Here is a 27,772-nt window from a genome sequence, read left to right on the forward strand (position 1 = left end):
ATCTTTGATTTTCAGAAATTCCGGGTCGTAATTATTTGAGCTGCTTATTTGTGAAAATGTGGTAGCAAATATTTCAGCAATGTCTATTGGACTGGTGGTCGTTACTCCATTGTTTAGAAGGCCCGGAATTACAGAACTACGTTTCCCCATTATTCGACGGACTTTGTCCCATATGGTGTTAGCTGGGACGTTGTGTTTCAATGAACTGACGTAATTTGTCCAGGACGTCTTCTTAGCATCGCACACAATGCGACGAGCTTTGGTTCGAAGACGTTTAAACTGGACAAAATATTCTTGGGTCGGATGGCGCTCAAATTGGCGTAAAGCACGTTTGCGGTCACGTATTGCATCTCTGCAGGCATCCGTCCACCAGGGGACAGAGAAGCGTTTTGGCCTGCAGGACGACCGGGGGATAGATAGTTCCGCTGACTTTATAACCACATTTGAGAAATGGTCTACTACGGAGTCCACATTTTCATGTCCGTTATCATCGAATGATATGGACTCCGAAAATCCGACCCAGTCCGCCTTTTTAAGAACCCAGTTTGGAGATCGAGATTCCGCCGGACGTAAAGCGGACATACGCATTCGAATGGGATCGTGGTCACTACCATGTAGGTCGTGAATCACAGACCACTCGAAATGCGTGGACAAAACTGGGCTACAAATGGAGATATCTATCATGGAGTATGTACCGTAAGCTAAGGAGAGATGTGTTGCTTCCCCTGAATTCAGGGTAACAAGATTTAGACGGGTACATACCTCTGCTATTTTATTTCCTCTGTCATCATCGGAATTTGAGCCCCATGAGTGGTGGGATGCATTAAAATCCCCCACTACCAGATATGGAGCAGGTACCTGCGAGAAAATGTCTTCAATGTCATGCACTGTGAAAGGTGTGTCTGGGGGTATATATACAGAGACTATTGAGAACTGGATGGAAGGTAGAGTGACTCGAGCGGCTATGCATTGATGTGGGCTGTTGATGTTGATAACAGAGGAAAAGATACTTTGGCGGAATAGGAGAGCACAACCTCCGTTGGCACGAATACCGGCAAGGTGATCGTACCGGTGAACGTAGTATCCCGAGATACTTAGGGAGTTTTCGGGCCGAAGGTGTGTCTCTTGGAGACATAAAATAGCAGGGTTTTCATGATAGATCAATTGCTGTAGTTCTGTATATCTGCTGCGTACACCGTTCACATTCCACTGTACAATATCAGTCATCAAGAGGAGCTATATCATGTTGGTGGCTTAACAGGGGATCTTCTCTTCTTTTCCTTTCTATGGGAAGATGCTTTTGCCTGCGACTGCTTTGTCTTCGACTCCGGCGACTCACTTGCAGTTCGTCGCACTCCTGATCGCGATCTTGATCGAGGACGTGATCGAGAACGTGATCTCGACCTGCCACCCGAACTAGGAGTGCGACGTTCTGGTGTTCTACTAGGCCTACAATCCTTCTCTGCTGTCATAGCAATAATTTTCTTAGGGACGTAAGGCCTGATGTCAAGTCCACAAGTGTCGTCTGACTCAGCAGTCTGAGTAGCGGCGTCTACATATGTCTGGGTTGCGATCTCAATTCGCTTCCCAGGTATGTTCGTAAGAGGTGGCGTTTGTGTGGTGGCATCGATTCCCTCTGTTGCTCTCTGCAGTACAGACGCATATGACTTTTCAGTTGCCTTCTTTTCTTTATCTAAAATACGCTTACGTGCATCAAAGAAGCTAATATTTTCCCGGACTCGAAGCTCTTGAATCGTCTTTTCCAGCATATACTTTGGGCAGTTTTTAGAATTTGAAGCATGGTCCCCAGAACAATTCACACAGTGCTCGGCGCAAGTACATGGGGAATCCCCATGGTCTGCACTGCCGCACTTTGCACAGATGATATTGTTCGTGCAACGTTTTTGCGTATGTCCGAACCGTTGGCACCTAAAGCACCGCATTGGGTTCGGCACATACGCACGCACAGGGACACGCTCATACCCAACAAAGATATATTCTGGCAAGAGAGACGTTTCAAAGGTCAGAAAGACTGTGCTCAGGGGTTCAGTCCGTCCGTCCCGCTTCCGTATTAAACGGTAAGCCTTGGACACGGACTGTTCCGCCAGCTCTAATTGGATCTCTTCATCTGATAGACCATCTAGAGAATCTGTATGCACAACTCCTCGCGTGGTGTTAAGCGAGGAGTGTCGTTCAACTCTGATGGGGTATGACCCCAGCAACTTTGCTTTCAACAGCGTCTCACTCTGTTTTGCAGATGCAGTCTCAACGAGGAGACTACCGTTGCGGAGTCGAGTTGCATTTCTGACCTTTCCAACGAGTCCATCGAGCGCACGTCTCACGTAGAATGGACTAATGTCTTTCATAGTTTTTTCCGTTCCGTCCAATGTGATACTGATAAACTTTGGAGGAGGCACTTTTACAGTAACTTTCTCAGGGTCCAATTCCATAGCAATTTTCGTCATATGACCACCAGTCGTACTTTCTCCTGTCTTATGTTTCTTATTAGCTTTTACTGAAGGAGGAGAAGAAGAGCGCGTAGAACCCATTTTGAAACTGCCCCCCCCTACGGAACCGTCGGCGTCAGCCTGCCACCGGGGGGGCGGAAGAAAAAGACACCAAAAAAGTCTTCTCGGTCTGTGCCGGCTGTGGGGACCCCCCCCACAGCCCGATCCCAAGCAACCCACTTCACGCAAGTTACCCTTCAAACTGGTCATTACACACCTAATGGCAAGTCTTACACCAGAGGCGTGTCGCAGTTTTATGCCCCTACCACGGGAATAACCGCCCGTGGCTCCCCACTCTACACTGAATACAAGTGCCAGACTACTGCGGCTAACTCCGACCGACCCTCCCAAAGCCGGAGCAATCCGAGACCGCACGCAGCTTCAGGGGACTTGTGGTTGATTACACTGCGACACCCATACGTCAGCGGTAACACGTCGGAGCGACATATCCGCCCCGGCGAGCAGAATCGGTCACCGGGACGTTTAAGTCGCTCCGGGCCCCCATTGGGGCTCCACGTGAGTGTACATGACTACTGGTCCGGGCTCCGCACCTAGACTTGCATATAGGGGCAGTATGAAGGGTCCACTATTGCTTCGTTGCTGGGCGCCCTGTCGGGCCACACAAGTTGGAAGTCGCGCTCGAAACCGTGGGACAGGACCACGGAGATAGGAAAGATCCCCGCTGGTGAGACGGGAGTTATAAACCTAAGAAACTTAACCTAATAATAGATATAAGAATTAGAAGGGGAAGAAGAATAAAGCCTCATTAGGCATTGTTAACAAATCCCGTCATGGTGGCGGACGTGACAAGAACAAAAAACAGCGGGGATGGAGAGGTGAAAATGGCTGTGATGATGTGGTGGGCGTTCCGCATGCAATGGCGGCCGGCAGAGAGAAATAGTGATGAAAAAGAAGAGAGAACGAAGAGGAGTGGTTGGTGATAGGACGAAAAATGGCCGAAAAGAAGAGCACGAGAGCCACCATTGCACCCCCCGGTCACCACTTGGAGGAACCCACCTCGACCGGGCTAAATAGGGTCTAACCTAGTAGTTAGTAGAGCATCGTAAAAATAACCAATTAAAAAAATTAACGTCCCAGCAGCGGCTCGCATAATTCCAACGGCGTTTGCAAGTAATTCTGTATTATCATCCTGCTTTTTTGCTCGTTTTGGAGCCCTGTCTTATCTTGCGTGTTCACTGGCACGTTCCGTTGTTTTTATTATAATAGTCAATATCACCAGGATTCCACAGGACTGGACATAATTTATGAGGTCCAGTCTACTTCAGACCACTCCATGCTTGAGATGTCAGCGCTTCACGAGACAAACGGCAACGAATCCCTTTGTGTTCGCGAGAAAAACAGACAGGGAACGGATCGCTACGAGGCATTTGAGGTGTGCGCGTGTATTTGCCGCACCGCTTGCTTGAAATCGCGTACAAACGAGCGAACGAAGCCTCGAATTCTGTTCGACCCTTGTTGCATTACTGCCGCGGCACGTCTGTGTATTTCCGGCTTTAGAGAATCCCACAAGTATCTTGATTATTGCATAGAGGTAATCGATTTGAAGAACAGAAGGAAATGACAAAAATGGGCCACATGACTGGAATTATCTAGATATTCATTTTAATTAGGTTATTTAACGAAACTGTATCAATTATTAAGTTATTTAGCCTTGATAAAAATGGTAATGGCAGGATAGTATTTGATTAGATTTGCCTTACAGTTTGGGAAAACCTCAGAAACACCCTGATGAAGTAATGAAATTGAGCAGGAAATGTACCCTGCAGATCAGCAACTGCCTGAGGCTATCTGCTGTAGGCCTACTACAGACCACAAGGAGTCACCTAAATAACAGCTGGAGAAGCAACAAGCTCTATGTGACTAGTGATGTTCCAATTGTAAGATATTTCTTCACAGGAAAACTAACAGTGATATACAGCAGTGCTGGTAACTTTACATCAATACACACTGAAAATAAAATTGTAAGTTAGGAAAGTTCTTTTCCTAAAGAAAGTAAATATGATACCACAGTCAGTCATGTTGATAAATAAATTAATATTATGGCTATAATACTGAAGGCGTCATGCATTATGACAGACGTTTTACGGGGACTTAGATCTCTAGCAAAACAGAATAAAGGTCAATATCAAGATAGTCGAGGAGGGAAAAATGGATACATGACTCACCTGAGGCTCACACTTCACTACAGAAAGTGCCACTGGCTCTGGAGATTCCTCAACCTTCACTTCCCACTTCAGATCACGGGTGGGGTCGTTACACTGCACTGATGTTTCTTCCTGCGCAATAGAGACATTAATTTCTACACAGCATGCTTTCCTGTGCATGGTAACACCTGGGTACTGCTCCTCTTATAAATGGGTAATACAGACAACGTTAGAATGCACTGGATCATCAGCACACAGTTTACTGCTAGCCGCGACACTACACACAACACAAGTTCTTTTCATAATCTTCTTTTCTTTCACATAATCTGGTAAGTGGAAAAGGTCTAAAAATTTGTCTCGCCTTGAAATACATCTTGATTGTTGTTGTTCAATCAACTGTCCAAAGACAGGTCTGAACCTCACAAGTAATACCAAGACACAATTAAGCCAGGAGATAATGGGGTAGGGTGGCCAGTTCCTTTCCCCCTCCATTGCATACATCGCCGATTAGCTACGTGTCCACTAATCAAGCTTCAGATGCATACAAACAACTGTTCTTCCTCTGACACATATCGTCAAGTGAGATGTACTGCCTGATATAATAGATGTACATGTCAGCCAGAACCTTAATCAGAGGACAACATCTTGATTAAACACTTTTAATATTGTGGCAATCCTGCTAGAAACTTCTCGTTGCCTCGGGATTCGAGCACGCGTCTGGCAGAAGGGAGGGCGCGCAGGAGGCGCGACAGACGAGGCGAACTCCGCAGGGCACTGAGCGCGACGTAGAGAGGAGAGGGGAGACGACGGCACGCTGGGCCGCGACAGAGAGGGGGAAGAAAAGCAACTGCGACTGAGGGGAGAAATCCAGAGAAGTCTCGAGAAGCGCCATCCTCTCGGCATCTGTAGAAATTTCGAGCATCGAAGGAACGAGACAGTGTGATTTCGCAATAAATAGAAGACGCGAAGAAGACCCAAGCCAGTTTAGTTTGGACAGCAAGCCAGTGAGTTCTGAAGCAGCAGTGAGCGTCCAGGCGGAAGCAACGCGGCCGGAAGTCTTGAGTTCGAGTACAGTGGACTGTCTCCGGAAGTCTTGAGTTCGAAGTTCAGTGGACTGTCTCTGGCAAGTCTTGAGTTCGATATACTGTGAACTTGAGTGAATGAACTAGAAGAACTAGCCAAGGCAAACGAACTGTGAACTGAGAACGGACAGTTCTGTTTTGTAAATAGTGCTTTGTGAACATTAGTTGAGATTAACAGTACATTGTTGTTCTCAATAATCCAAGTGAATTGTCAATATCGTCTGTGGAGTGCAATAACGAATACTGTGTTGCTGTGTGGAGTGAAATACCCATTGTTGACGGGAGTGTTTAAATTCAGAAATATAGAAAGGCATTCTTGTTGTAAATAGAGTAACATTGTTGTGTGAAATAAAAGTCGCAATATATTCATCACTAAAGATTTGATCAATTTATTATATAAACGACTTTCGTCTATTGACACAGGAAGTTGTTATGATGCACACTGTAGACTTCTGTTTATAAACGAAAGAATCTTAACTGTTACCTATTAATATTAACATATGTCATTGTCTTCTTCATATAAAACAGAATATTGACCATTTGGTCTACACTTGCAGATCTGAGCTCAATCATTACTCAACTAGAAGCAGTGAGGGAAGTGAGATGGTATGGGCCAGTATGGAATACTGCCAATAGTTTCTATGACCAGAAAGCATACTGTTAGTGAAAAATCACATACCATTAATGAAAAAATGTGATTCGTAAAAATTTGTTTATACATTTCTTCACAGCAAACAGTACTCTATCTGTTTACTTCGTAAATCTAAACCACAGCCTTTTGGAACTGAATGCAACGTGTATAAATTGACGTGTTTTTATATAAATTGAATATTCAATTTAAATAATTAGTTATTTAAGCTGGGAAGTATTGAAATGAAAGCCCTGTATTTAATATACAGTGCGTTCGTAGCTCGGCCGGATCACTGAAACATTCAAATTTGAAAATTGTACTTTCAATAATTGTTCCTTTTAAAATTATTAATGTATATTTTTTATTTCATCATTCTTAATTAAATGTTTTCCTGTTTATTTCATCATTCCTAATTAAAACTTTTCTAACACTTGTTTATATTACTTAGGTTATGTTATATTCCGGCAAAGCTACGAACGCACTGTATATACATATACACAATGTTATTCTTAAAATTGTATTAGTCGACACGTTAAAAGTGTTAAAATTTAAAATAGGTTATGTACCTTAGACAGACAGCCTGTTTCGATGCCGGTGCTGCGTCATCTTCCGTATCCTATGAACTACTGTTGTTCCTGTTGATCTTGAATTCTGCCATTTGCATTCGTCAGTTGTAGGGGTGGGGGTGTGTTGCGTTTATGGTGGGGGTGGTTCTTTGTGTGTTATGTATTATGATGTCGAATAATGTGTGGGTATTGAACTGTAATTGTATATTAAGTATAAGTTATGGGTGTATTATTGTATGTTTGTATATTTCGTATTGTTCTAACATGTTTAACTGTGGACTTTTTGGTGTGATGTATAGAATTTCCATATGTTTCTATATTATTGAAGTCATGATTATTGCTGATAATATGTTCTGCGTAATTTGATGTGATGTAGGGTTTGGTTATATCTTTAATGTGTTCGTTATTTCTTGTTTGAAAGGATCTTCCTGTCTGTCCTATGTAAAACTGTGGGCAGCTATTGCATTTTAGTTTGTAAATGGTAGCTGAATTATATTTAATTGTATAGTGACTTTTATTCTACTTCAACCACCACACACTTGCTAACAATGTGACTTTTATTCTCTAATAATTAACCCTACAACAATGGGTATCCCACTCAACACAGCAACACAATAGTCGTTATTGCACTCCACATGACGTTTATTATACAGAAGAAAAACAATTTGCTCCTAATTTCAATTAAGGTTCACAATGCACTATGTGCATAACAGAACTGTCAGTTCTCAGTTCACAGGCCGCAAAAGAGCCTTAGGTACGCCAATTTGAGCGCCATCCGACCCAAGAAAATTCTGTCCAGTTTAAACGTCTTCGAGCCAAAGCTCGTCGCACTGTGTGCGATGCTAAGAAGACGTCCTGGCCAAACTATGTGAATTCATTAAAAAAAAAAAAAGTCCCAGCTAACATCGTATGGAACAAGGTCCGTCGAATAATGTGGAAACATAGTTCTGTAATCCCTAGCCTTCTGAACAATGGCGTAACAACCACCAGTCCCATAGAATTTGTGGAAATATTTGCTTCCACTTTTGCACAAATAAGCAACTGAAGGAATTATGTCCCGGAATTTCTAAAAATGAAAGACGCTGCCGAAAAACGAAACCTAAATTTTATATCTGATAACACTCAACACTACAATGCACCGTTCACATCCGAGGAGCTGGAGGCGGCACAAGACACATCCCCTGACACCTTCCGTGGCCCTGACAACATCCATAACCGCATGCTTCGTCATCTCCCACCAGCTGGGAAATCTTTCCTGCCTAGAATGTACAATAGGATGTGGACTCATGGTGTATTTCCATCTTCTTGGCGTTCCACCATTGTAATCCCAGTCCAGAAACCGGGAAAGGATCCTTCTTTACCTAGAAGCTTTAGGCCAATTTGTCTCACCAAGTGTGTTTGGAAGGTTATGGCCAATATGATAAGTAAACGCCTGATGTGGGTATTGGAATCGGAAAAGCGATTATCTGATATCCAATGTAGTTTTCGTAAGCACAGGTCAGGCGCAGACCATCTTGTTTGGCTGGAGACCGTTATTAGAGATGCTTTCCGTAAGAAGGAGCATCCTATAGCGGTCTTTTTTGATCCAGAAAAGGCTTACTATACCTAATGCCGGTATGGCAATCTGCAAACTCTGCATGATTGGGGACTTCGTGGCATTCTACCAACATTTATTGCGAAGTTCATTGCAGAGCGATATTTCCTAGTTCGAGTAGGCACCACACTTTCTAACGAACATGTCCAAGAAAACGGCGCTCCGCATGGGCTGTATTACGAGTTCTTATTTTCTGCATTGCGATCAATGGAATTCCTCACTGTGTGTGTGGCAGAGTATCATCTCTCTTGTACGTTGATGACTTCAGTTTATATTACAGCTCCCGACATCTACCATCCATCGGTCGACAGTTGCAACTGGTCACAACGTGCTTTCAGAATGGGCTGTTGACAATGTGTTTAAATTCTCCACTATAAAAACGCAGTGTCCACTTCTAATCATCGTGGACTGCATCCACATCCTGAACTGAGTCTTAATGGAATGGAATTGCAATATACAGACACTGCGAGATTTTTGGGCCTTATCTTTGATTATAAATTAATGTGGGAGGCGCATAAACGTGATTTGCGAAGGCGTTACGAAAAATCGTTGAATATTTTACGCTTTTTGTCAGGGGTTCGCTGGGTTCAGACTGCATAGTGCTTTTACGTCTTTATCGTGCTCTTATGTTATTTATCGTGCTTGAATATGGCTGTTTTATTTATGGCTCAGCAAATAAATCCAAGTTACGTCTCTTAGACACTATCCATCATCGTGGGATACGACTCGCTACAGGGGCCTTCCGAAGGAGTAGGATAGACAGTCTGTATTGCGAAGTGGGAGAACCATCACTGTATCGGCGACGTAATGTCTTGTTGTGCTCATATGCTGTTAAGCTCCGCTCACACAATCGTTACGACTCCTTTTACCATCTGTCTCTTTACGGCCGATACAGTGAAAATCCACAGAGCCTTCGTCCAGCAGGTGTGCGGTTTCGTGAACTGCTGTCCGAGTTCGACATCCGCCTGCCAACAGTTCGCACACAGGAATATACGACCTCTCCACTGTGGATTATGTGAGGTCCCATTTTGATGTAAGTCTGTGCCAAAATTTTAAGGATTTTACACTAGCCTTAGTTTACAGACTTCGTTTCAGTGAACTTTTATCACAGATTCCAAATTATTCATTAGTTTTTACTGACGGATCCCGAGTGAATGATTGTGTTGATTGTTCCTTAATTGCAATGGACAGGTATTTAAATATAAATGGAGCCAGTGCACTAGTGGTTTTACCGCAGAACTATGTGCTTTTTATAGAGCTTTATTGTTTTTAATTAGACAGATCCGGGGCAAATTCCTTATCTGCTCCGACTCTTTAAGGGCCATTCAGTCCCTGCAGCATTTGAATTCTGTGTTGAGAACCCGGAACTTTTGCACACTCTCCTAACTTTAGTTATGAGATTGGAGTAGTGTGGGTCATGTTGGCACTCCTGGTAACTAGACAGCAGATGCTGCAGCAAGTGACAATGGATGGTGCTATGAATGGGTCTGAGGTGTATTGGCGTGAGAGGTGGCAAGATATTCAAAATTACCTGAAACATACAATATGGTGGCAATGGAAAGGAGAATGGTCTGCACAAGAGGGAAAACAAATTACGAAATATAAAGAATACTGTTCGAGTTTGGGATTCGTCCACAAGAGCGTCATGACTCTTGCATATAGGGGCAGTATGAAGGGTCCACTATTGCTTCGTTGCTGGGCGCCCTGTCAGGCCACACTATTCGGAAGTCGCGCTCGAAACCATGGGACAGGACCACGGAGATAGGAAAGATCTCCGCTGGTGAGACGGGAGTTATAAACCTAAGAGCCTTAACCCAAGAATGAATATAAAAAAACTATAAGAGGAAGAAAATGTAGCCTCACCAGGCATTCTTAACAAATCCCGTCATGTAGGCGGAAGTGGCAAAAACAAAACAGCGGGGATGGAGAGGTGAAAATGACTGTGATGATGTGGTGGGCGTTCCACATGCAATGTAGGCCGGCAGAGAGAAATATAGTCATGAAAAAGAAGAGAGAACGAAAAGGGCTGGGTGGTGTTAAGTCGAAAAATGGGTGAAAATAAAAGCCCAAGTGCCACAATTGCACCCCCCCCCACCCGGTCACCAACTTGCAGGAACCCACCTCGATCTTTTAATCTTAATTTTTTATAATTGTACGAAAGGGGTAAGAAAATAAAATATAACAAGTAATAATTTCTCAGCTTGTGTCTACACGGATTAACATAACTCATCTTTGCAAATAATTTCATGGTCTAATTGAGATATCACTTGTAAATATAAAGCAACTTTACGAAAAATATACAGAAGTGGGATTAACATGCTCACTTCTAAATATAATTTCAAAGGGGTTGAACTCTTTCGGTGAATTATTAGCATACATTCATGATAAACAACTCATTTACGAAGTCAAGAGACCAGAGTTGTCATGAGCTGCTGCCAGGAACTCAAAAGGAGGATAGCAGTGGCAAAGGAAGTTTCTAATAGAAAAAGGAGCATCATCTGTGGACCTCTGGACAAAGTACTAAGAGACTAGAGAAGTGATTGGGGCAGAAGCATAGACATTACGACGAAATGAAGAGAAGCGACTAGAAGCACTTGAAATGTGGATATGGAGAAGAATGCAGAGTATGTAATGTTCGTCAGAGCTTGTATCGGAATGTAATTTCTTTTTGAAAAGATTCGATAACACCATTTTTACCATTTTCTTACCTCTCGATATACTATACAATTAAAAAAAAAATGTTATACACTAATGTTTGTGGAAATTTCAACACCAAGAAGGATACATGTGGCTGAATGAAATTGATACCACAGATTACACAGGCAATACACAAATGATTAGAATTACAGAACTGTACCTGATCTGTGACCGTGAGATTTCAGTATGGTGTGAAGCCTCCGTGCACTGCAATCAGAGCCTCTAAGTATTGTGGCATGGAATCAAAGAGGGGCTGGATATGTTCCTGGGGAATCTCCCTCCACGCAGTTTGTATGCGAGTCCACAAAACATCAAGAGTGGATGCTGTTCGATGGGCGACATGTCTGGCGAACATGCAAGCCAGGGAAGTAGTGATACTCGTCGTTCTTCGAAGGCTTGCATAATCCTCTTCACCACATGTGGCCGGGCACTGTCCTGATGAAATACAGCATGTGGAGTTGCCTGAAGGAGGGGCAGTACCTCGGGCTCTAAAACCTCCCTAATGTAGCAGTTGCTGTTCAGATTGCCCTGAATACGAAGGAGGCGAGATCGCATATTGTATCCAATGGCGCCCCAAATCATCACACTAGGCGTTTGTCCGCTATGCCACTCAACAATGAAGGCTCTCAGGTTGCGTTTATCATGGTAGCGTCTAACACGTATGTAGCCGTCATTTTAGGACAAGTTCAAGTGGGACTCATCCGAAAACACTACATTTTGCCGCTCAGCACGCCAGTGACGGCGTTCACGTGCCCATTGCAGTCTGAGGCGTTGGTGGTTTCTGGACAATGGAAGCCAATGCAATTGCATGCGAGCCACTAGTCCAGCCCTCAAAAGACGGCGACAAACCGTCGACGCAGACAGGTTCATACGCATTGCAGTACTCCAACGTTGACTCAACACTGTGGATGAAGCTGTACAGTCCATCACGGCCATGCGGACAAGGTGGCTGTGATTCCGTGCTGTGATCACATTACGTGGGCCAGTACTTGCTTGTCTCTGCGTACGACCCTCTTCTATCCACTGGTTCCACACACGCATCACTGTCTTAGCAGCATGCCCTGTACGAGCTGGAATGTCACGATATGACAAACCTGCTTCCTGGAGACCAACCATTCTGCCTCGTTCGAACTCGCTCACGTGCTGATATTGCGCCCTTCCACATCGACGAGGCATACCTGCACTAGCTTTCACGTTTCCACTTCGTTTGGAAGCTCTGCACTGACTGAGCAAGGCATAACACTGACCTTGCTGGTGACACAAGAGACGTCACTGTTGGGCCTATGTGTAAGCTATCTCTCTGGAAACGTAATCAATTATTGGTGGTACTTTTCTACACATCTCCCGAGTTTGGAGTCGTTCGGGCCATTCTTTCTGGGTGCTGCACTTTCCACAAACAGTAGTGTATATTATATGCAAATAACCATCAATCATAAACAAAGACATATTAAGCTGGCACTGTAAGAAAGCAGACGAAATGTAGCAGTGCTACCAATAGCAGTAAAATTACTGTTCTTAAAATTCTGATTAAAATTGTAAAATACTACATATATTATACATTTATTGAACAGTACTATTTTATGACGCACAAAAAAGAATAATGGTATTAAATAACCGGTTTTATACATAAATGTGACAAATCATTGAAAATCATAAATGTTGACTATGTTGGTGTACATGATTCTAAAAGAAACGTTCAAATAAAATCTTGTAACACTCATGAAATACACAAAAGTGCAATTAGAAATTTGTCAAATTGTTTGTATGACGAATAATAATTGTAATATCAACATAAAATTCATTTGGCAGATAGTGCTGGAGCAGTATTACTCACTGCAGTAAAAATTCTCGATTTCTCTAAAATTGTCAAATAGAACCTTGTTTGTTATCCTGAACCCTGGACATGAAGTTACGCAAAGACAATCAGTACAGTACATTGTGACAGTGAGGTCGGCTACACGATCGAGTGCTCAACGCAGTAGAGCCCGGACGAGAAGTTATGGCATCAGCGCGAGGGACGCATTTTAGTTCGTTTGCTTGGACTCGCCTCACACTCAACTGGAGGGGTGTTGGGTTAGTTGGTTACTAGCATGCCGAGTGTTCAGATCGTTCTGCTACTACCGCTATTGCTAATACTGAAAACATTGTCCTTCTGAGCGCCCTCATTATGGCATTGTCTAAGGTGTGAAATCACAGAGTAGTTCATAGTCAAGGACATGAAATAACATACAATGTATGGAAATTCAAGTCAGAAGAGGCTGTAAATGGAATACCAATTCCATTGAAAAGCGTGTGTGCAAGAGTACTGGCTGCCACTGGTATTTCAAAGCGAACCTTGGCAAGAATCAGGAAAGAAGGGAAAAATATTGAGGCAGGAACAGTAGATTCTTTCTCCAGTCCGGAAAAATCACAGCCGAAGAAGAAGATTGTTGCAGGTGTAGACAGTTTTGATGAGGAAGTCCTAAGAAGACTCATCTATAATTTCTACACTAAGCATAAGCAGAGGCCGACTCTGCAATCGCTTCTTCCAAGAATGGATGTCAGTGTATGATTATATGAAGAAAGTAGAGAACAATTAGATTGAAAGTGAGCACGTGATGGCCAGTATTTTGGAGAACATTTCCATAAACTTAGGGACATCTGATTCCATCACGGATCAGTCATCTGATTCGGATGGAGAATAAACATATAAAGATGGAATAGTGGGCGTAATTCCATTAGCTACCTTTGCACTCTTGATTAGGGAAGTGGTGATATTAAGGTAAGAAGAATGTTTTTAGAAAGAGATGAAACGGATATGCCTGCCGCTCTGAGCTTGAGAACCGTAACCCAAATAACCTCCACTCCTCTACTCTGCTGGCCGGCAATTTTGAACTTCGCACAGGTTGGTGCCATAACATCTCGTCTCAGCTCTAGCTTCATAGATATAGCAATTTCCAGTCAGCATGCTGGTTTCTTACCATCAAGTTATGTGTTTCCAGTTTTATCAGTTTCTTAGACTTTTTCTCAGGTATTATTTACAATATTAGATATAAAGGAATTTCACACATTCTCCAAATAGCGCAGAGAATATTATTTTGAATTTCTTCAAATGTGAAACTGAATGTAAATCTCTCATCTTAAACTTCTGTGTAGCAAAACTTCACAACCTACGGAAGTCAGCAATACATACAGGAACAGGTTATTACATAAGACACATGGATCTAGCTTCCTCCCAGAGAAAGCCACCTACGGGTTTTATCGAACTGGACCATGCTTAAACTAGCCAATTTCGGATACAATGACCACCATGAAAACACCAACACCAGCGAGGAAGATTAACTCACGCCTGTAAGACGCAACAGAAACCCGCATAATTCATGGAACACATGACAATTACAATAATACAGAAGCAGACATGCAGATAGTACAAGTCAAGAACTGCATACATAAACACACAATAATATAGTCACAGCACATGCTCAATACCAATTATAATATTACATCCATAGATTATTTTGAAAATGGGTCATCTCCAATTTTTTTTTAATTAACTTTTTCACAGGTTCACATTCCTAAAACGCCTACTCATATATTCCATATGAAAACAGGACATTCTTCATCCGTTAAATCACTTTTAGACTGGTCACATTCAAGCATTGATTTGGAAAATGGTCATTTCCTAGAGATAACTCATTTTCAAAGCGGTCTGTATGACTGCCTACCTGCCATACAGCTGATTCTCTCTCCCCCCCCCCCCCAGCGTTACCGTTTTGGCAATGGGCATATCAGCAGTTAACTAGCACTCATCTGCCTGTGTTAGTTGTCTGCAGTTATTTATTTTGGCGTAAGAGAGGTGAGCGACTAGACTATGTTATATGAAGAGTAAAAACAAAGGTCCTCATGGTATGAGATGAAAATCAGCCGGCTCTAGTTCAAGAAAGATATCAGGTGACGATTGTCAGAAAATCTACCAGTTTATTGAGACTATCTTTGTAAAACAAGCCCATTATTAAAAGAATGTATCTCTCTGCTGGGCTCTATGTTAAGATCACGCACAGAAACTTCTTAGGGAAGCATTCAGAATGTGAAATGAACGTAGATGCAAATTTTTTCTTAAGAATATTAACGAAAATTTCAATTTCTCTCTTGGTTATCCCCAGATAGGCGTATTGGTATATTTAAAATATGAAGAGCTTGGAATCAAGATAAAAGATCCTTATCTTAATAAAAATGCAAAGCTATCTGCGGTTGTTGAACATGTAGTCCATAAGTGAAGAGCTAGCAAATTTTTTAACAAAATAAACTCGGGATGATCACTATGCAGAAAAAGCGGGAAAGTAGCAGCATTATGCTTTGATTACATGGAGAACGTTCTTCTTTTATAGTTACTGGTGCAGGAGGTTATTTCATTACCGGCAGTTCTGGATCAACTAGTTCTGCGTCCATAACAACTACAAAACCGGAAAAGCTACATTTTACTCTCACCAGAAGGGGAAGGTCATAATGCCCTAATGAAGTATGCACTTTCTTGAATGACTATGAGAAGGAAAATAACCCTACCTACCAAGAAAACCTTCCTAGCAATATTAAGAACATCAACAGCTCTACCAGTTAGACACTGTGATATGTCGTCATTAGTTGCTAGTGATAGTGCTATGTACTGTGAGCTCTCCAATGGATTCATGGTAGCTCGTGGGACTGGGGTTGAGGGACCATGGTGATGCCTATGTGAAAAGGTAAAGGGATTCTGCAGGCTGAGGGCAGTTCGGAGACAGTCCCCACGTGAATCTGTAGTGCAGAGGGCCTTTGGGCATGCAAACCATTCTATTCTTGATAGTACAATGAGCTCATTCAAGTGGCCTATGTGAGAGAGTAATCTCTAGTCCATGCCTCTTCCCTTCTTCCCTCAAGAGAGACTACAATGGACGAATTTTCTGAAGAACAGTAGCTTTCCTCACATTTATTTGCCTATTATATGTTCTTTTAGCAAGGTTTTGCAGTCCTATTTGTGTTTTTTAAACTTAATTTTCATAAAAGACATGTTTCAGTTATAAAAGTTGACTTAATCTTTCACAAACCGAGATTCCTTTTGAAAACGGCTCATCTCCACTAAAGAAAAATAATTTTCCTGGGCATCCTGTATGAAGAAAAAAGATTATGTAACTTTAATGATACAAAATTATTGTTTTAATTTTTCGGCATTATAAGGGATTTAAAGGCTTTTTGCTTCTGTAAAATTTAAGAAAGTGGGCATGACTTTATTTTTAAAATGGCCGATTCATTTGATGAAATATTATGTAATATACAATCATCCCCCCATCATCCAAACATCCCCACCTATAGACCACGGAACAGCAGAGCAAAGAATAAAAGCAACAGCTAATACAGTGGACTTGCGAGAACCACGCTGACATGGGATCATGTGGCAAACCGAGGTACCGGTACATTACTATTTTTGAAAGATTTAAATTTTTAGTTTTTAGTTTTCAAAATTGGACAAAAATAATTCACACGATTTCGTGAGGGTCGTTGATTTAGGGAAGGGGAAGGAACATGAGTTACTTAGTTCGATGCTGCAGAATTAAAGAGGTGATTCCAAAGTGTTCTAAGTCATTATTTTAAAGATTTTAACAGAATATAGCTTCATCATTATTGTTTCACCTTCCATCAAAGGGACATAACATATTATTTTATAAAGTTAAAAACCGTTCATTACATGCAGTGAGAAATATTACATTTATTCCAAAATGTTCTAAGTATTCTGTTTATTGCTTCCAAACTGACCTCAGCTGGCATGCGCTACATGCAGCATGGACTATAAACAAACTAACGTCATTTGCACTGTTGGCTAGGATGCACATGATATCCGTAAAATAAGAATGAAATTCATACACAGGAATACAGTGATGAGGACGTAACAGAACAAGACTTTTGTACAAATTGCTTAAGTATGCAAGAAATAGTTCACTTTCAGATGCAAGAGGGTAACCGACCATAACCTGTTCTAATAAAGAAACACATGGTTGTAATGCCAGTAATTTGACAAAAGATGACTTAAAATATTTTTAAAATAAAGTGTCTGAACAGAATAACTAGTTGATTAAATTCATGTGCCCTGGTAACTTGATGAAACCAAAATAAAATACCGGTAAAATATCTAGAAACGAGAAACCAAAAGCTCATTTTGCACAGAAATATTTTGTTGAAAAAATTAATGGCATAGTTGTTATTGTTTACGTTAAAACATTCTTATTAATCAAGTAAGAGTTATTTATGAGACAAATTCGTAAAGGTTCTCTTTTTGCCATGAGTGTAAAGTTTGTGAAACGAGGGGATGCCAAGTTCCACAAACACACGACTATAAAGATAACTTTACGAATGTGTGTCATATAATGTTTTTCTACGATAGCACAAATTTACATTAAATAAATATTTAAAGTTGGGAAGATTATAAGATCACGATGTCATGGCCGCCTAAGCTCAAAACCATTAAGAAACAAGTATGCATGGAATTGCAACCTGTTTTATTCATGATCATGATTTCATGACCGTCTAAACCGGTCAGGTAATCAATAAAACGGTCAGAAAGAGTTGAATGATAAATAATGTTACAATGAGTACTAACTGTAACTTCAGAATAAGGAGCTAAAATGTAGATACAAATGTTAAATTTGTTATTTATTTGTGTTCTGTGTAATATTTAAATAATGAAAGATCGAGGTAATGCATTAATTTCTTACTCAATTAAGTTTGTACATTGAATATTACATTTTCTTTGGCTGTGCGTAAAATGAATAGCAGTGTCTAAAGTGATTACTTACCTTTATTTTACGCACTAATGCTTTAAAGGCTCACTTTAAGCTCTGATAACAGTGGGTAAAATGGAACTTCACGCACTATCGTAGAAAAATGAATAAATGCTTTGTGTTGGTATTTTATGAATGAAGGTCAGAATAAACCAGAAAGAAGAGGACGTAGCAGCGATGTGCATTTATTTCGAAACTTAAATGTAGTGAGAACCATTATGGAGGGGAAAACAGTGCAACTCGAGTTCAGTGTTAAGAAACTACCGGTATGGTTTATGTGGAAATATGAAAGCAATGATTCTTGATTGAAAATTTGCTCCTTCTTAAAATTATTAAGCTGTTTCATTCACGCTTTAATTTATCCCTAGCAAACCCACATTTATCCGTATATGGCTGTTTTATAGACTCTCTTAAGTCTTGACTTAGAGCCGTTTGAAAAACACTCAGTTCATTAAATGAATGTAACAACCAGAGAGAGTCTAAACCAGGCCCACAGAACTCGTAAGTAGGAGAAATATGACGTCAGCCTCATTCCACTTCTATTGGGAATGATAGACTTCTGCGTAGAGTTATTTACATTCTCTGGCCGTCAAAGGTTCATCAGTGGCAGCATGTAATTTTCAAAAAGAATTGTAATAAATTCATTGTTTTTATAATGCGTTATCTCGTTTCAAGGTTTACAATTATGCTAGATTTCCTATCGGTAGTTTCTTTGAGATTTCTTTGCACCTAACCTGTTTTAGATTTTCGAAAACTTTCCTCCTATCATCACCTACGGAAACATAAATTTATAGCATTTAAGTAATGAACTTTGAAAGTCACTATTAATTTCAATTCAAAATGAACACAACAAGTACGTCCTTAAGTTTACAGTATATAAATAAATAATCAATATACTGTTCGTAATAATGAACTTACTCGAAAGTTCGTGCATTCCATAATTCTTAAAAAGGACTTTGTTGACATGTGGTTTAATATTGAAATGAGGAGTAGAAATAAATTGGATGGGACACAGTAAACAAGCAATTCTTTCGTCTTCAACAACAAAATAATCATATTCTCATTTCCTTTGGAAGTAGTTTTCCTTCACGGGTTTAGATTTTGCCATGTTCGAGTTCTCTTTAAACTGCAGTACGCGTATTATTTGTTTGTTTGTTTACTTAATTATTTAGGCCTACTTATTTACTTACTTAACTACTTATTTATTTGTTTACTTATTTATTTACATATTTATTTATTTACGTATTAATTTACTTTTTACTTACTTTCTTACTTACTTATTTATTATTTATATATTTATTTATTTATTTGGCTGGAGTGCGTTACAATGTTGAATGACAGCATTAACAGCTGTTCTTACAGCTATCACTCACTCATCAATGTACAATTTATTTATCGTCCTATTACTAGTAAAACCGGTTAAGACCAGTAATACAAGTTTTGTAAAAAACAGGAATTAAAACTTTATTAATGCACGAAAAATCATAATAAATTCTTCAAATAAAGTAATTGGTTTGTTGCCTGCTTGCAACATTTGGTATTTATTTCATTTTAGTAGAATACAGAGCACGGAAAGACAAGTCAGGGACTGTACTGAACTTATTTTACACAAAAAGTGGATTTAATCGGTTTTACTAGTAATAGAACGATATGTACATAAGTAGAACTTCTTACATTATATGCACACATACATTTTAAAATGAGAATGAATGTTGATGCAGCTGAGCGTAACTAGAATGGCATGACCTCACTGGTAGAAAAGGTGGGTGTGGTAAGAAAGGGGAATAAAGCAATCGCTCTGAGGAGCTACAGTTCTGCAGGTCTGGTCTAAACACTTTAAAGGAGTGTCAAAATAAATTCAACTACTTAATGAAATAGAATATAGAGGCACTAGGGACGTCCAATTTGTTTTATCAGTTTTGTCATTTTTTTATTATAACTTTCAGTTTGGAATCTACCACTTCGATTACAATTTGATTTCTACTAGCGTAAGAACCTAATCAATAGCAATCCGGATCAATAATTTCCAAATAAGAAACAATACTTGTATTTGTCGTAAAGTGAATGGTTGATTGATAGCTGAGGAAACCAACTTCATCGTAATCAGTACTGATATTATCACCATCAAGTTCAAAAGCAGTTTTATTTCACAATGGCAATGTAATCCTAGTAGGCTTATGTTCAAGGTTAAGAAATGCAGTGATGTCTGAACATCCTGTATGTAACTTCATTCATTATAATCAAGAATGTGGTGAACTGAAAGTGGCTAAAGAACTTGTAGGTCTGCAGAGACTTCATCAAATGTTTATGTTTTATATTATGTTTAATTATCTTCTGGCTTAGTTGTATTATGAATGATACCTTATTTGTGTCACTTATGAGGTTCCAACCATTCCAACCACTCTTCAGACTGCAGAATAAACATACATACACTGCCTCCAGTTCTCCTGTGGCATCCCATCAAATTACAACCATGATCATCATCTCATCTCATTGTGGGAGTAGCATAGACCAGCCTCCCATGGCGCACCCTGGCAACGACTCTATCAGTGGACTGGTCTACACAACTGGCTTCATATGGCTGAATGATGAATAGTCAAGTACCCGCCATTAGTTAAAAACGTAGATATAAAACATACATGAATAGTACTCAGACAAAAACACCTGAGAGTACATCGTTGCAAATGGCAAGGGAATTCATCCTTGGAGAATATACACTGGCGGAAATGGAAAGTGTTATACCATGAACACCTTGACCGAATGCTACCAAAGTGATACTCCAGTATTTTCATGTCTGTGGGATATATTGATTAAAATTTCATCCTCATGCGAGCTTATTTTCAGTACAGAAAAAAGCCATTCCTAAAGATGACATATGGTGTAAGTACGTGATGGCTATTGGGTGTGTCTAACGTTACTATACCTTTGCAGGTAGATCGCAACACAGCATGCCCAGAGGTCGTGCACGGACAGCTTATCGCCATCTTTCGGACTTTGTGAAAGGTCGAATCATTGCCATGAGGGACATGGGAGTATCATACCAACAGATCGCGCAGACAGTTGGCTGTAGTGCAATGACTGCAGATCAAATGGTAACGAGATGGAGTCAGGACAACAGTGTGGCAAGAAGAGCTGGCATGGTTCCTTCCAGAAGGACTACACCACGAGAAGATCGTAGAATTCTTCGACTGGCTCTGACGAATAGATGGATGACAACAGCTGAAATCCGGGCAGAGGTTACAGGCAGAGTGTCACCACGAACCGTCGGGAACAGATTTCTGGAAGCTGGGTTGAGATCTCGAGTTGCCATGTGTTGTTTACCACTGACACTATACCACAGACAACAGAGACTTGCATGGTGTAGAGCCAGAGTCAACTGGGACATTGAGTTTCTGTGGTATTCAGTGATGAGTCTCGCTTCTGTTTGTGCGGTCAGATCGATGCCAACGTGTCCACAGATGACCTTCCCACAGGAAGCAGCGATTATCAAGGCACATACCTCTCTAACTCCTGGAATCATGGTGTGAAGAGCTACTGGATATGACAACAGGGCGGATTTGGTACTTGTTGAAGGGAGACTGAATGCTCGCCAGTATGTGGTAAGAATGGTAAACCCTGTTGTCATACCCTTCATGACAAGGGTACCAAATGGCATATTCTAGCATGATAATGCAAGACTCCACACTGCAGTTCACACCAGAAACGGTCTTAGAAATGTACGGATCCTTGACTGGCCTGTCCAGTCCCCTGATTTGTCACCCATACAGCATGTCTGGGATGAGATGGGAAGACTTATACGGTCATACCAGCCTCCAGTGAGCAATCTTCATGAACTGACACAGCATGTGTTTCAGGCATGGCAAGAAATTCCTCAAGATGACATTCGAAGGCTGTTTGCTTCTATGCTACAACAAATACAAGAGTGTATTCGTGCCCATGGGGGTCAAGCCTAATACTGATGATGATGATGATGATGATGATGATGATGATGATGATGATGATGATGATGATGATGGAGGAGGACATCAGTTCCGAATGAAAGTTTAATCACTTAATACCCGTTATGTGGTGAAGATCTCGAGAAAGCTTGATAAATAACGGAGTGGTACTTCATGGTGTAACACTTTCCATTTCCATCAGTGTAATTTATAACAGTGTCCATTATTATATGCCTCAAAAGTTTTCCTGCTCATACTGGATATAAAATTACAACTGATGAATGATTTTTATTAAAGAATTAGACACAGGGAGAAATTAAAAAAAAAAAATTACAATATTATGTTTTATTTAAAGACACTCATAACTGACGAGGTTATATCACAATTGTCGGTGTGCCGGAATTTTGTCCCGCAGGAGTTATTTTACATGCCAGTAAAATGCCATCAATATGGGCCAGGATTGAACATGCTACAGTACCTCGGGGACAGAAGACCAGCACTCTACCGACCATGCTACCCAAGTCGACGAGAGAAGCTCAGCTATTTGAAAAATGTACTATTAAAGAATTACATAAAAAGGGAACTGGTTTAGCTATATGAAAAATATTAGATAAAGAAAGAACTAATTGAGGCATTCTCTGTAACAAGAACTTAACTACAAATCTTCAATTTCAGATACAGAACACATATTAGATGTTTGTCAATTGACGTAAATAGACAAAAATTTCAATGGAAGTTAATTTATTATTCTAGTTTTAAAATACATAAATCATAGTAGCTAGTAGGCCTACTGATTTGATCGTACAAGACTTATGAAATACAGGTACACTATCTTCAAATATGCATTTTAAAGAGTCATTTCAATCAAAAGAAGAGTTCACAAACATTAATAGAATAAAATAATTTATAACAAAAATCGAATAAATGGAAAATACGTCCTCCTGCACAATCAGTAGCTCTAAGTTGTTTTTTCATACATCACCATATAAACTTAAACAATGAAATATTATCTTTAAATATCAATTATTAAGAATAGTAGATTTAACAACACTTCCATAAAGTATACACAAGAGGCTACATACGAAATGCCAACTAAATAATATAATAATATTTCTTATTCTTTTTAAGAAATGAAAGTAGAGTACACCTGCCTTGAAATTAAACGTAATACTGTACATAGTAAACAATGATCATCAATATTCTTCACATGTCTATTACAGTTATCAATAGAAATTTTCTACTTCACTTTCTGCATTTTCTTTGCCTGATGCGTAATCTTCTACTATCATTCTGAGCATAACTGCATTTTCTTCTGAAAGTTTCAGTAGCGCAAGAACATATTTCTCCATTGCATCTGTAATCCCAGGATGTTAAGTCTTCGACATTACCATTTCAGTTTCCATCACTGGGAAACTACACCTTGTCCACTGCTGGGGACTAAGGGTTAGCACGTCTGACCATGAAACTGGTGGACCTGGGTTCAAATCTTGGTTCGGACAAGTTACCTGGTTGAGGTTTTTCCTCAATCCTTTAAGAGCAACTGCTGGGAAACTTTCGATGCTGGACCCTGAACTCATCTCGTTAGCATTATCATCATCTCACTCAGATGTTAGATATGCATAGCAGTTGATAAAGCGTCGTAAAATAACCCATTAAAACAAAACTACACCCTCATTTTTTATACGATAAGAGACAAGAGGTCCTTCATAGGATGATAAAACGGAAAATGTGTCTGTTATAACAATTTAAAAAAATAAATAAATAAAACATTTATCTGTATTCCAAATTTTTCTTGGGTTTCTTTTCAAAGTATGTTGACAGAAATGCTGCCCAATCTTCAATCAGTACTGCTTCTACTGCTACTTCAAGGGTGCAGCTCTGCAATATTATGATATACTGGTGCATTTCCTCAATGTTCTCAGTATCTTTCAAAACTTTTCCATACAGACCAAATTTCAGCACATTGAATATGTGAGTGTCCCCTTATTGGGAAAATATTGTTTTATGCTTCCTACTTTTTTTTTTCTTTTTTTTTTTTTTTTTTTGAAAGCCACGCACAAAATTTCAGTATAGAAAGCATTATGCAAATCAACTTTTAATTGCCATTCGACAACAACAATGTCAACATAGTTAAATATTGATTTTGTCTTCAGCATGAATCAGATAAATCTACTATGGTCTTAATATTTTCTCTCTCCTGAAGTTTATTACTTATGAACTCATACAAAAAGGAGCAAAGTGAATTCGAATCTCTTTGCTCCACCTTTTAGGAAACAATAACATTTACTTAGACATTGAACACATAGAGCCACAATATCTTCTGTAGAACTGTGCAATGACACTCAGATTAGACAGAGGTAAGTTATGCGCATAATCAAAGCTAATCAAACACTTGTATTAAGATATCTGTGTTTTCTAATTCGGCTCACCTGAAATATTTTCCCTCAGTCCATTGTATTGCACAAGTTCTCTGTTGAGTTCTTACAAGGATCATTTGCGTTGACACTCAATATAACACCAGATTTTCGACATAAATCACAGGCATCACTTGTTGGTTTTCGAAATGAATAGGAACTATTCTCCCTAAAATACTTATGGTAAGTTTTATATTTCATTTGGAGTACTTGATTTCTTTCAGTGAGAAAATAAGTTTGGAAAGATTTGAATAATTTTGCAACATTTAGGTCAGGGTTGTCAAAATATTTCCTATGAGATCTGCCTTGGCAGTAATGTGAAGGAAACAAGTCCCAGTGAGACTGCACCATTTCCCAGATTTCCATTGTTATCTTGTGGAGTCTGTTGCTGTGTTTCCCTCTTTTGTCTTCTACTGTAATGGCGCCAGACTTCAGGGCTTGTAGAACTGTTTTTATGCGGCCTTCAGTAACATTCAGAACGTTTTGGAAAAGGGATTTACAGACTACAACCTTTTCCTCTTTAATTTTGAGGTGATAAATATATGAACAGCTACGGTTCCTACCTGACTTAGGTTCATTAGATATTCTTGACAGATTTTTCCTATCAATGAGACTCAACATTAATGTATCTTGAATGTTCTTGTCGCCTGTAGCCCAAAAGCTGTTGTGGATTATTTCTTGATTATTAGCCTCTATTCGTAGGAAACATTTCTTAGGACAACATCTCTCACTAACCTTAAATTTTTTGGCACTGACTTTCTTACCAGTTTTTGTTGAAACGTAGTCTTCTCCAGCATTTCTCTTCTTCTTTGCAACTTCTTTTTTCCAATTCTCCTTCTGTATTTTACGTTTCCTTCCAAGAGCGTGTTCATACTCACTTTCTGTGCTTGATGTATTACCATCATTGCTTCTCATTTTTCCTCTTTCTTGCTGTAAAATTCCAGTGCGTTGTTATTAGAGAATACGAAACATGTGAATTGATGATACAGCATCAATAACAAACAACAGTTTCAAAAATATCAGAACAGCACAACATAAGCAGCGACAAGGTGGTTTGTCTGCCGCACTCCAGCTTCACACAGAACGACATTAAAATGTTTCTACAGAGTGTTAGTGGAGGGTAATAATGTTTTGTCAGGAGGGAGATATGTTATTAAAGATTTAATATATGCTGGAAACTGAAAATAACGTAACGCACGTTAAGCTGTTATTCCAGGGAATGCCTGAATTAAGCTATTAGAAAGACACGATTCACATATTACACTGTATCATGTTTCAAGGTGAAGGATTTATGAAGAATGAAATCTATGAGTCTCTAATACAATTTATTCCAGAGTTATAAGTAAATGTGATGCTGAACGTCCCTGTGTCTTCATTCATATTCAGAATGTTTCATAAAAAACATGTGAGCCATTAGTGATAATAATAATTCATCAGGATATATCAACAATGGAAAAACATTACCAGAAGAGCTGTTCTCGTGCAAAGACGGGAAAATATTGCTGGTTTCTAAAATGAGTTAAGAAATTTGAATTGGAAGAGGAAATTTTCCAGGAACAAAAATGTCTAACAACTGTGAAGGTATTGGGAGTCTCAGTGTAATGTGGGCCAAGCTGAAGTTTTTCCTAAAATATGAAGGTCAAACTACATCACACACGGAAGGCATAATTAGAAGTCAGTCTGAGTTATTCAACACCGTAATAAAGCGTATGTATATTCAGAGTACGGTATTTCTTCAAAACGTGTGTGATATGCCTCGGAGTAAGTTTTCTCTAGGACACTAATTGCGTTCATATACAATTCTTACGCACAAGTATAAAAAAAATCTCTCTCTCTCTCCCTCCCTCTCTCTCTCTCTCTCTCTCTCCGGTCATCAAGTTTGATGATTATTTGCTGGTGCAGAGGTTAGAACCAGGGTCGCCGAGAAGGGGGGGCGGCAAAGGGGGCAAGTGCTAATGGGCCCGTGGTCAGTAAGGGCCCGTCAGATTAAGTGAGTCTGATTACTTTTAATTAACACGAATAATTATTCACAGATACATACCGGTACTATAAAATTTTGTAGGAACATTAGTTACATGAATCTGATATATTAACCAACAATAGTAGAATTAATACAAATTACTACTTCATTATGTAAATGTTTAACTTTTATATAATTGAATATCGGTTTCCCACGTTAACCGTGATCAACATGTCACTTGAGGGCTCCGGGATTTGCCTGAAATATGTTCCCCCATTGCTTGTACCGAACACGTTCAATTGGCTTGTCCTCTTAACTACGAACCCCTGCCGGCCCACTACAATATCCTAATGGACTCTCCCAAAACCAAGCCGCAGGATCTCGTTTCCGTTTCAGTAGGGCCTACATAGCATGTTTCATAACGAAACTTTCGTCTTTTCATTGTCGTTTTTCTAGTAAATTCTGTTCATTAGTGTTACCAGTGGACAATGGATAAGTAGAAGCATAAGTCGGGAGCTGAGAAGCGCAAGGAGAGACAGAAAAATTGGAAGATATTAAGAAAGGGAGTAGAACTTTGTTTAAAGTTGGTGTGAAATTGAGCGACCTTGGAAAACTAAAAAGTAGCAGACAAATTGTGTCATTGAATGTGTTGTTCGAAAACAAGAGCCTTTCTAAAAACAGTATTACAGTATTTTCAAAACACAACAATGGAGAATGTGTTCCCAGAGACTGGCTAGTGTGGAGTGAAACAAATCAGGGAAAATAGTACAGTGACTGATTTGTTTCACTCCACACTAGCCAGTCTCTGGGAACACATTCTCCATTCTTGAGTTTTGAAAATAATACTGAAAAGGCTCTTGTTCCGTCACTTAGAAGGTATTAGGCAGGTTGGGGGGTACTTTTTCGAACAACACATTCAATGACACAATTTGTCTGCCACTTTTTAGTTTTCCAAGGTCGCATGTTAGTTGCCATGACTCAGAGTTAGGAACTGGCGTGTGTAAATTTGTTTCACTTAGCTGGCTACGGACTGGATGGTCCGGGGTTCGATCCCAGGAAGTGACAGGATTTGTTCTCGTTGCCAAACTTTCAGAACGGCCCCGAGGTTCACTCAGCCTCCTATAAAATTGAGTACCGGGTCTTTCCCGGGGGTAAAAGGCGGCCAGAGCGTGGTGCCGACCACACCACCTCATTCTAGTGCCGATGTCATGGAAAGCATGGGGCTCTACCTCCGTGCCCCCCAAATGCCTTCATGGCATGTTACGGGGATACCTTTACCTTTACCTTTTACCTTTTACACATATTAACACATCATTTTTACTATTGTTTGTTTGTTCTGATTCAATACTACTGTTATCAGAATTTTTTTGTAGACAGCCACAACCATCAGTATTCACTTCTAAATAAGAACTGTCTTCATTTTTGACAAC

General features: G+C 40.0%; 1 protein-coding gene across 15 annotated transcripts in view; it reads right to left on the minus strand.

The window, feature by feature from the left end:
• The window catches only part of LOC138710281 (zinc finger protein 180-like), a 58,371-nt gene that overhangs the window by 11,283 nt on the left and 19,316 nt on the right, over positions 1-27,772 (minus strand). For 10 of the 15 annotated variants that reach the window (XM_069841030.1, XM_069841031.1, XM_069841029.1 and 7 more), the window contains one exon: positions 19,643-25,312. In XM_069841030.1, coding sequence (XP_069697131.1) covers positions 24,413-25,312 — 900 coding nt within the window. In that variant the 3' untranslated portion in view covers positions 19,643-24,412. Of the gene's footprint in view, positions 1-4,693; positions 4,805-19,642; positions 25,313-27,772 lie in introns of those variants that run through there. The other 5 variants (XM_069841043.1, XM_069841040.1, XM_069841041.1 and 2 more) reach the window with 3 other exon arrangements.

The sequence above is a fragment of the Periplaneta americana genome, chromosome 12 (assembly GCF_040183065.1).
Source record: "Periplaneta americana isolate PAMFEO1 chromosome 12, P.americana_PAMFEO1_priV1, whole genome shotgun sequence".
Lineage (NCBI taxonomy): Eukaryota > Metazoa > Arthropoda > Insecta > Blattodea > Blattidae > Periplaneta > Periplaneta americana.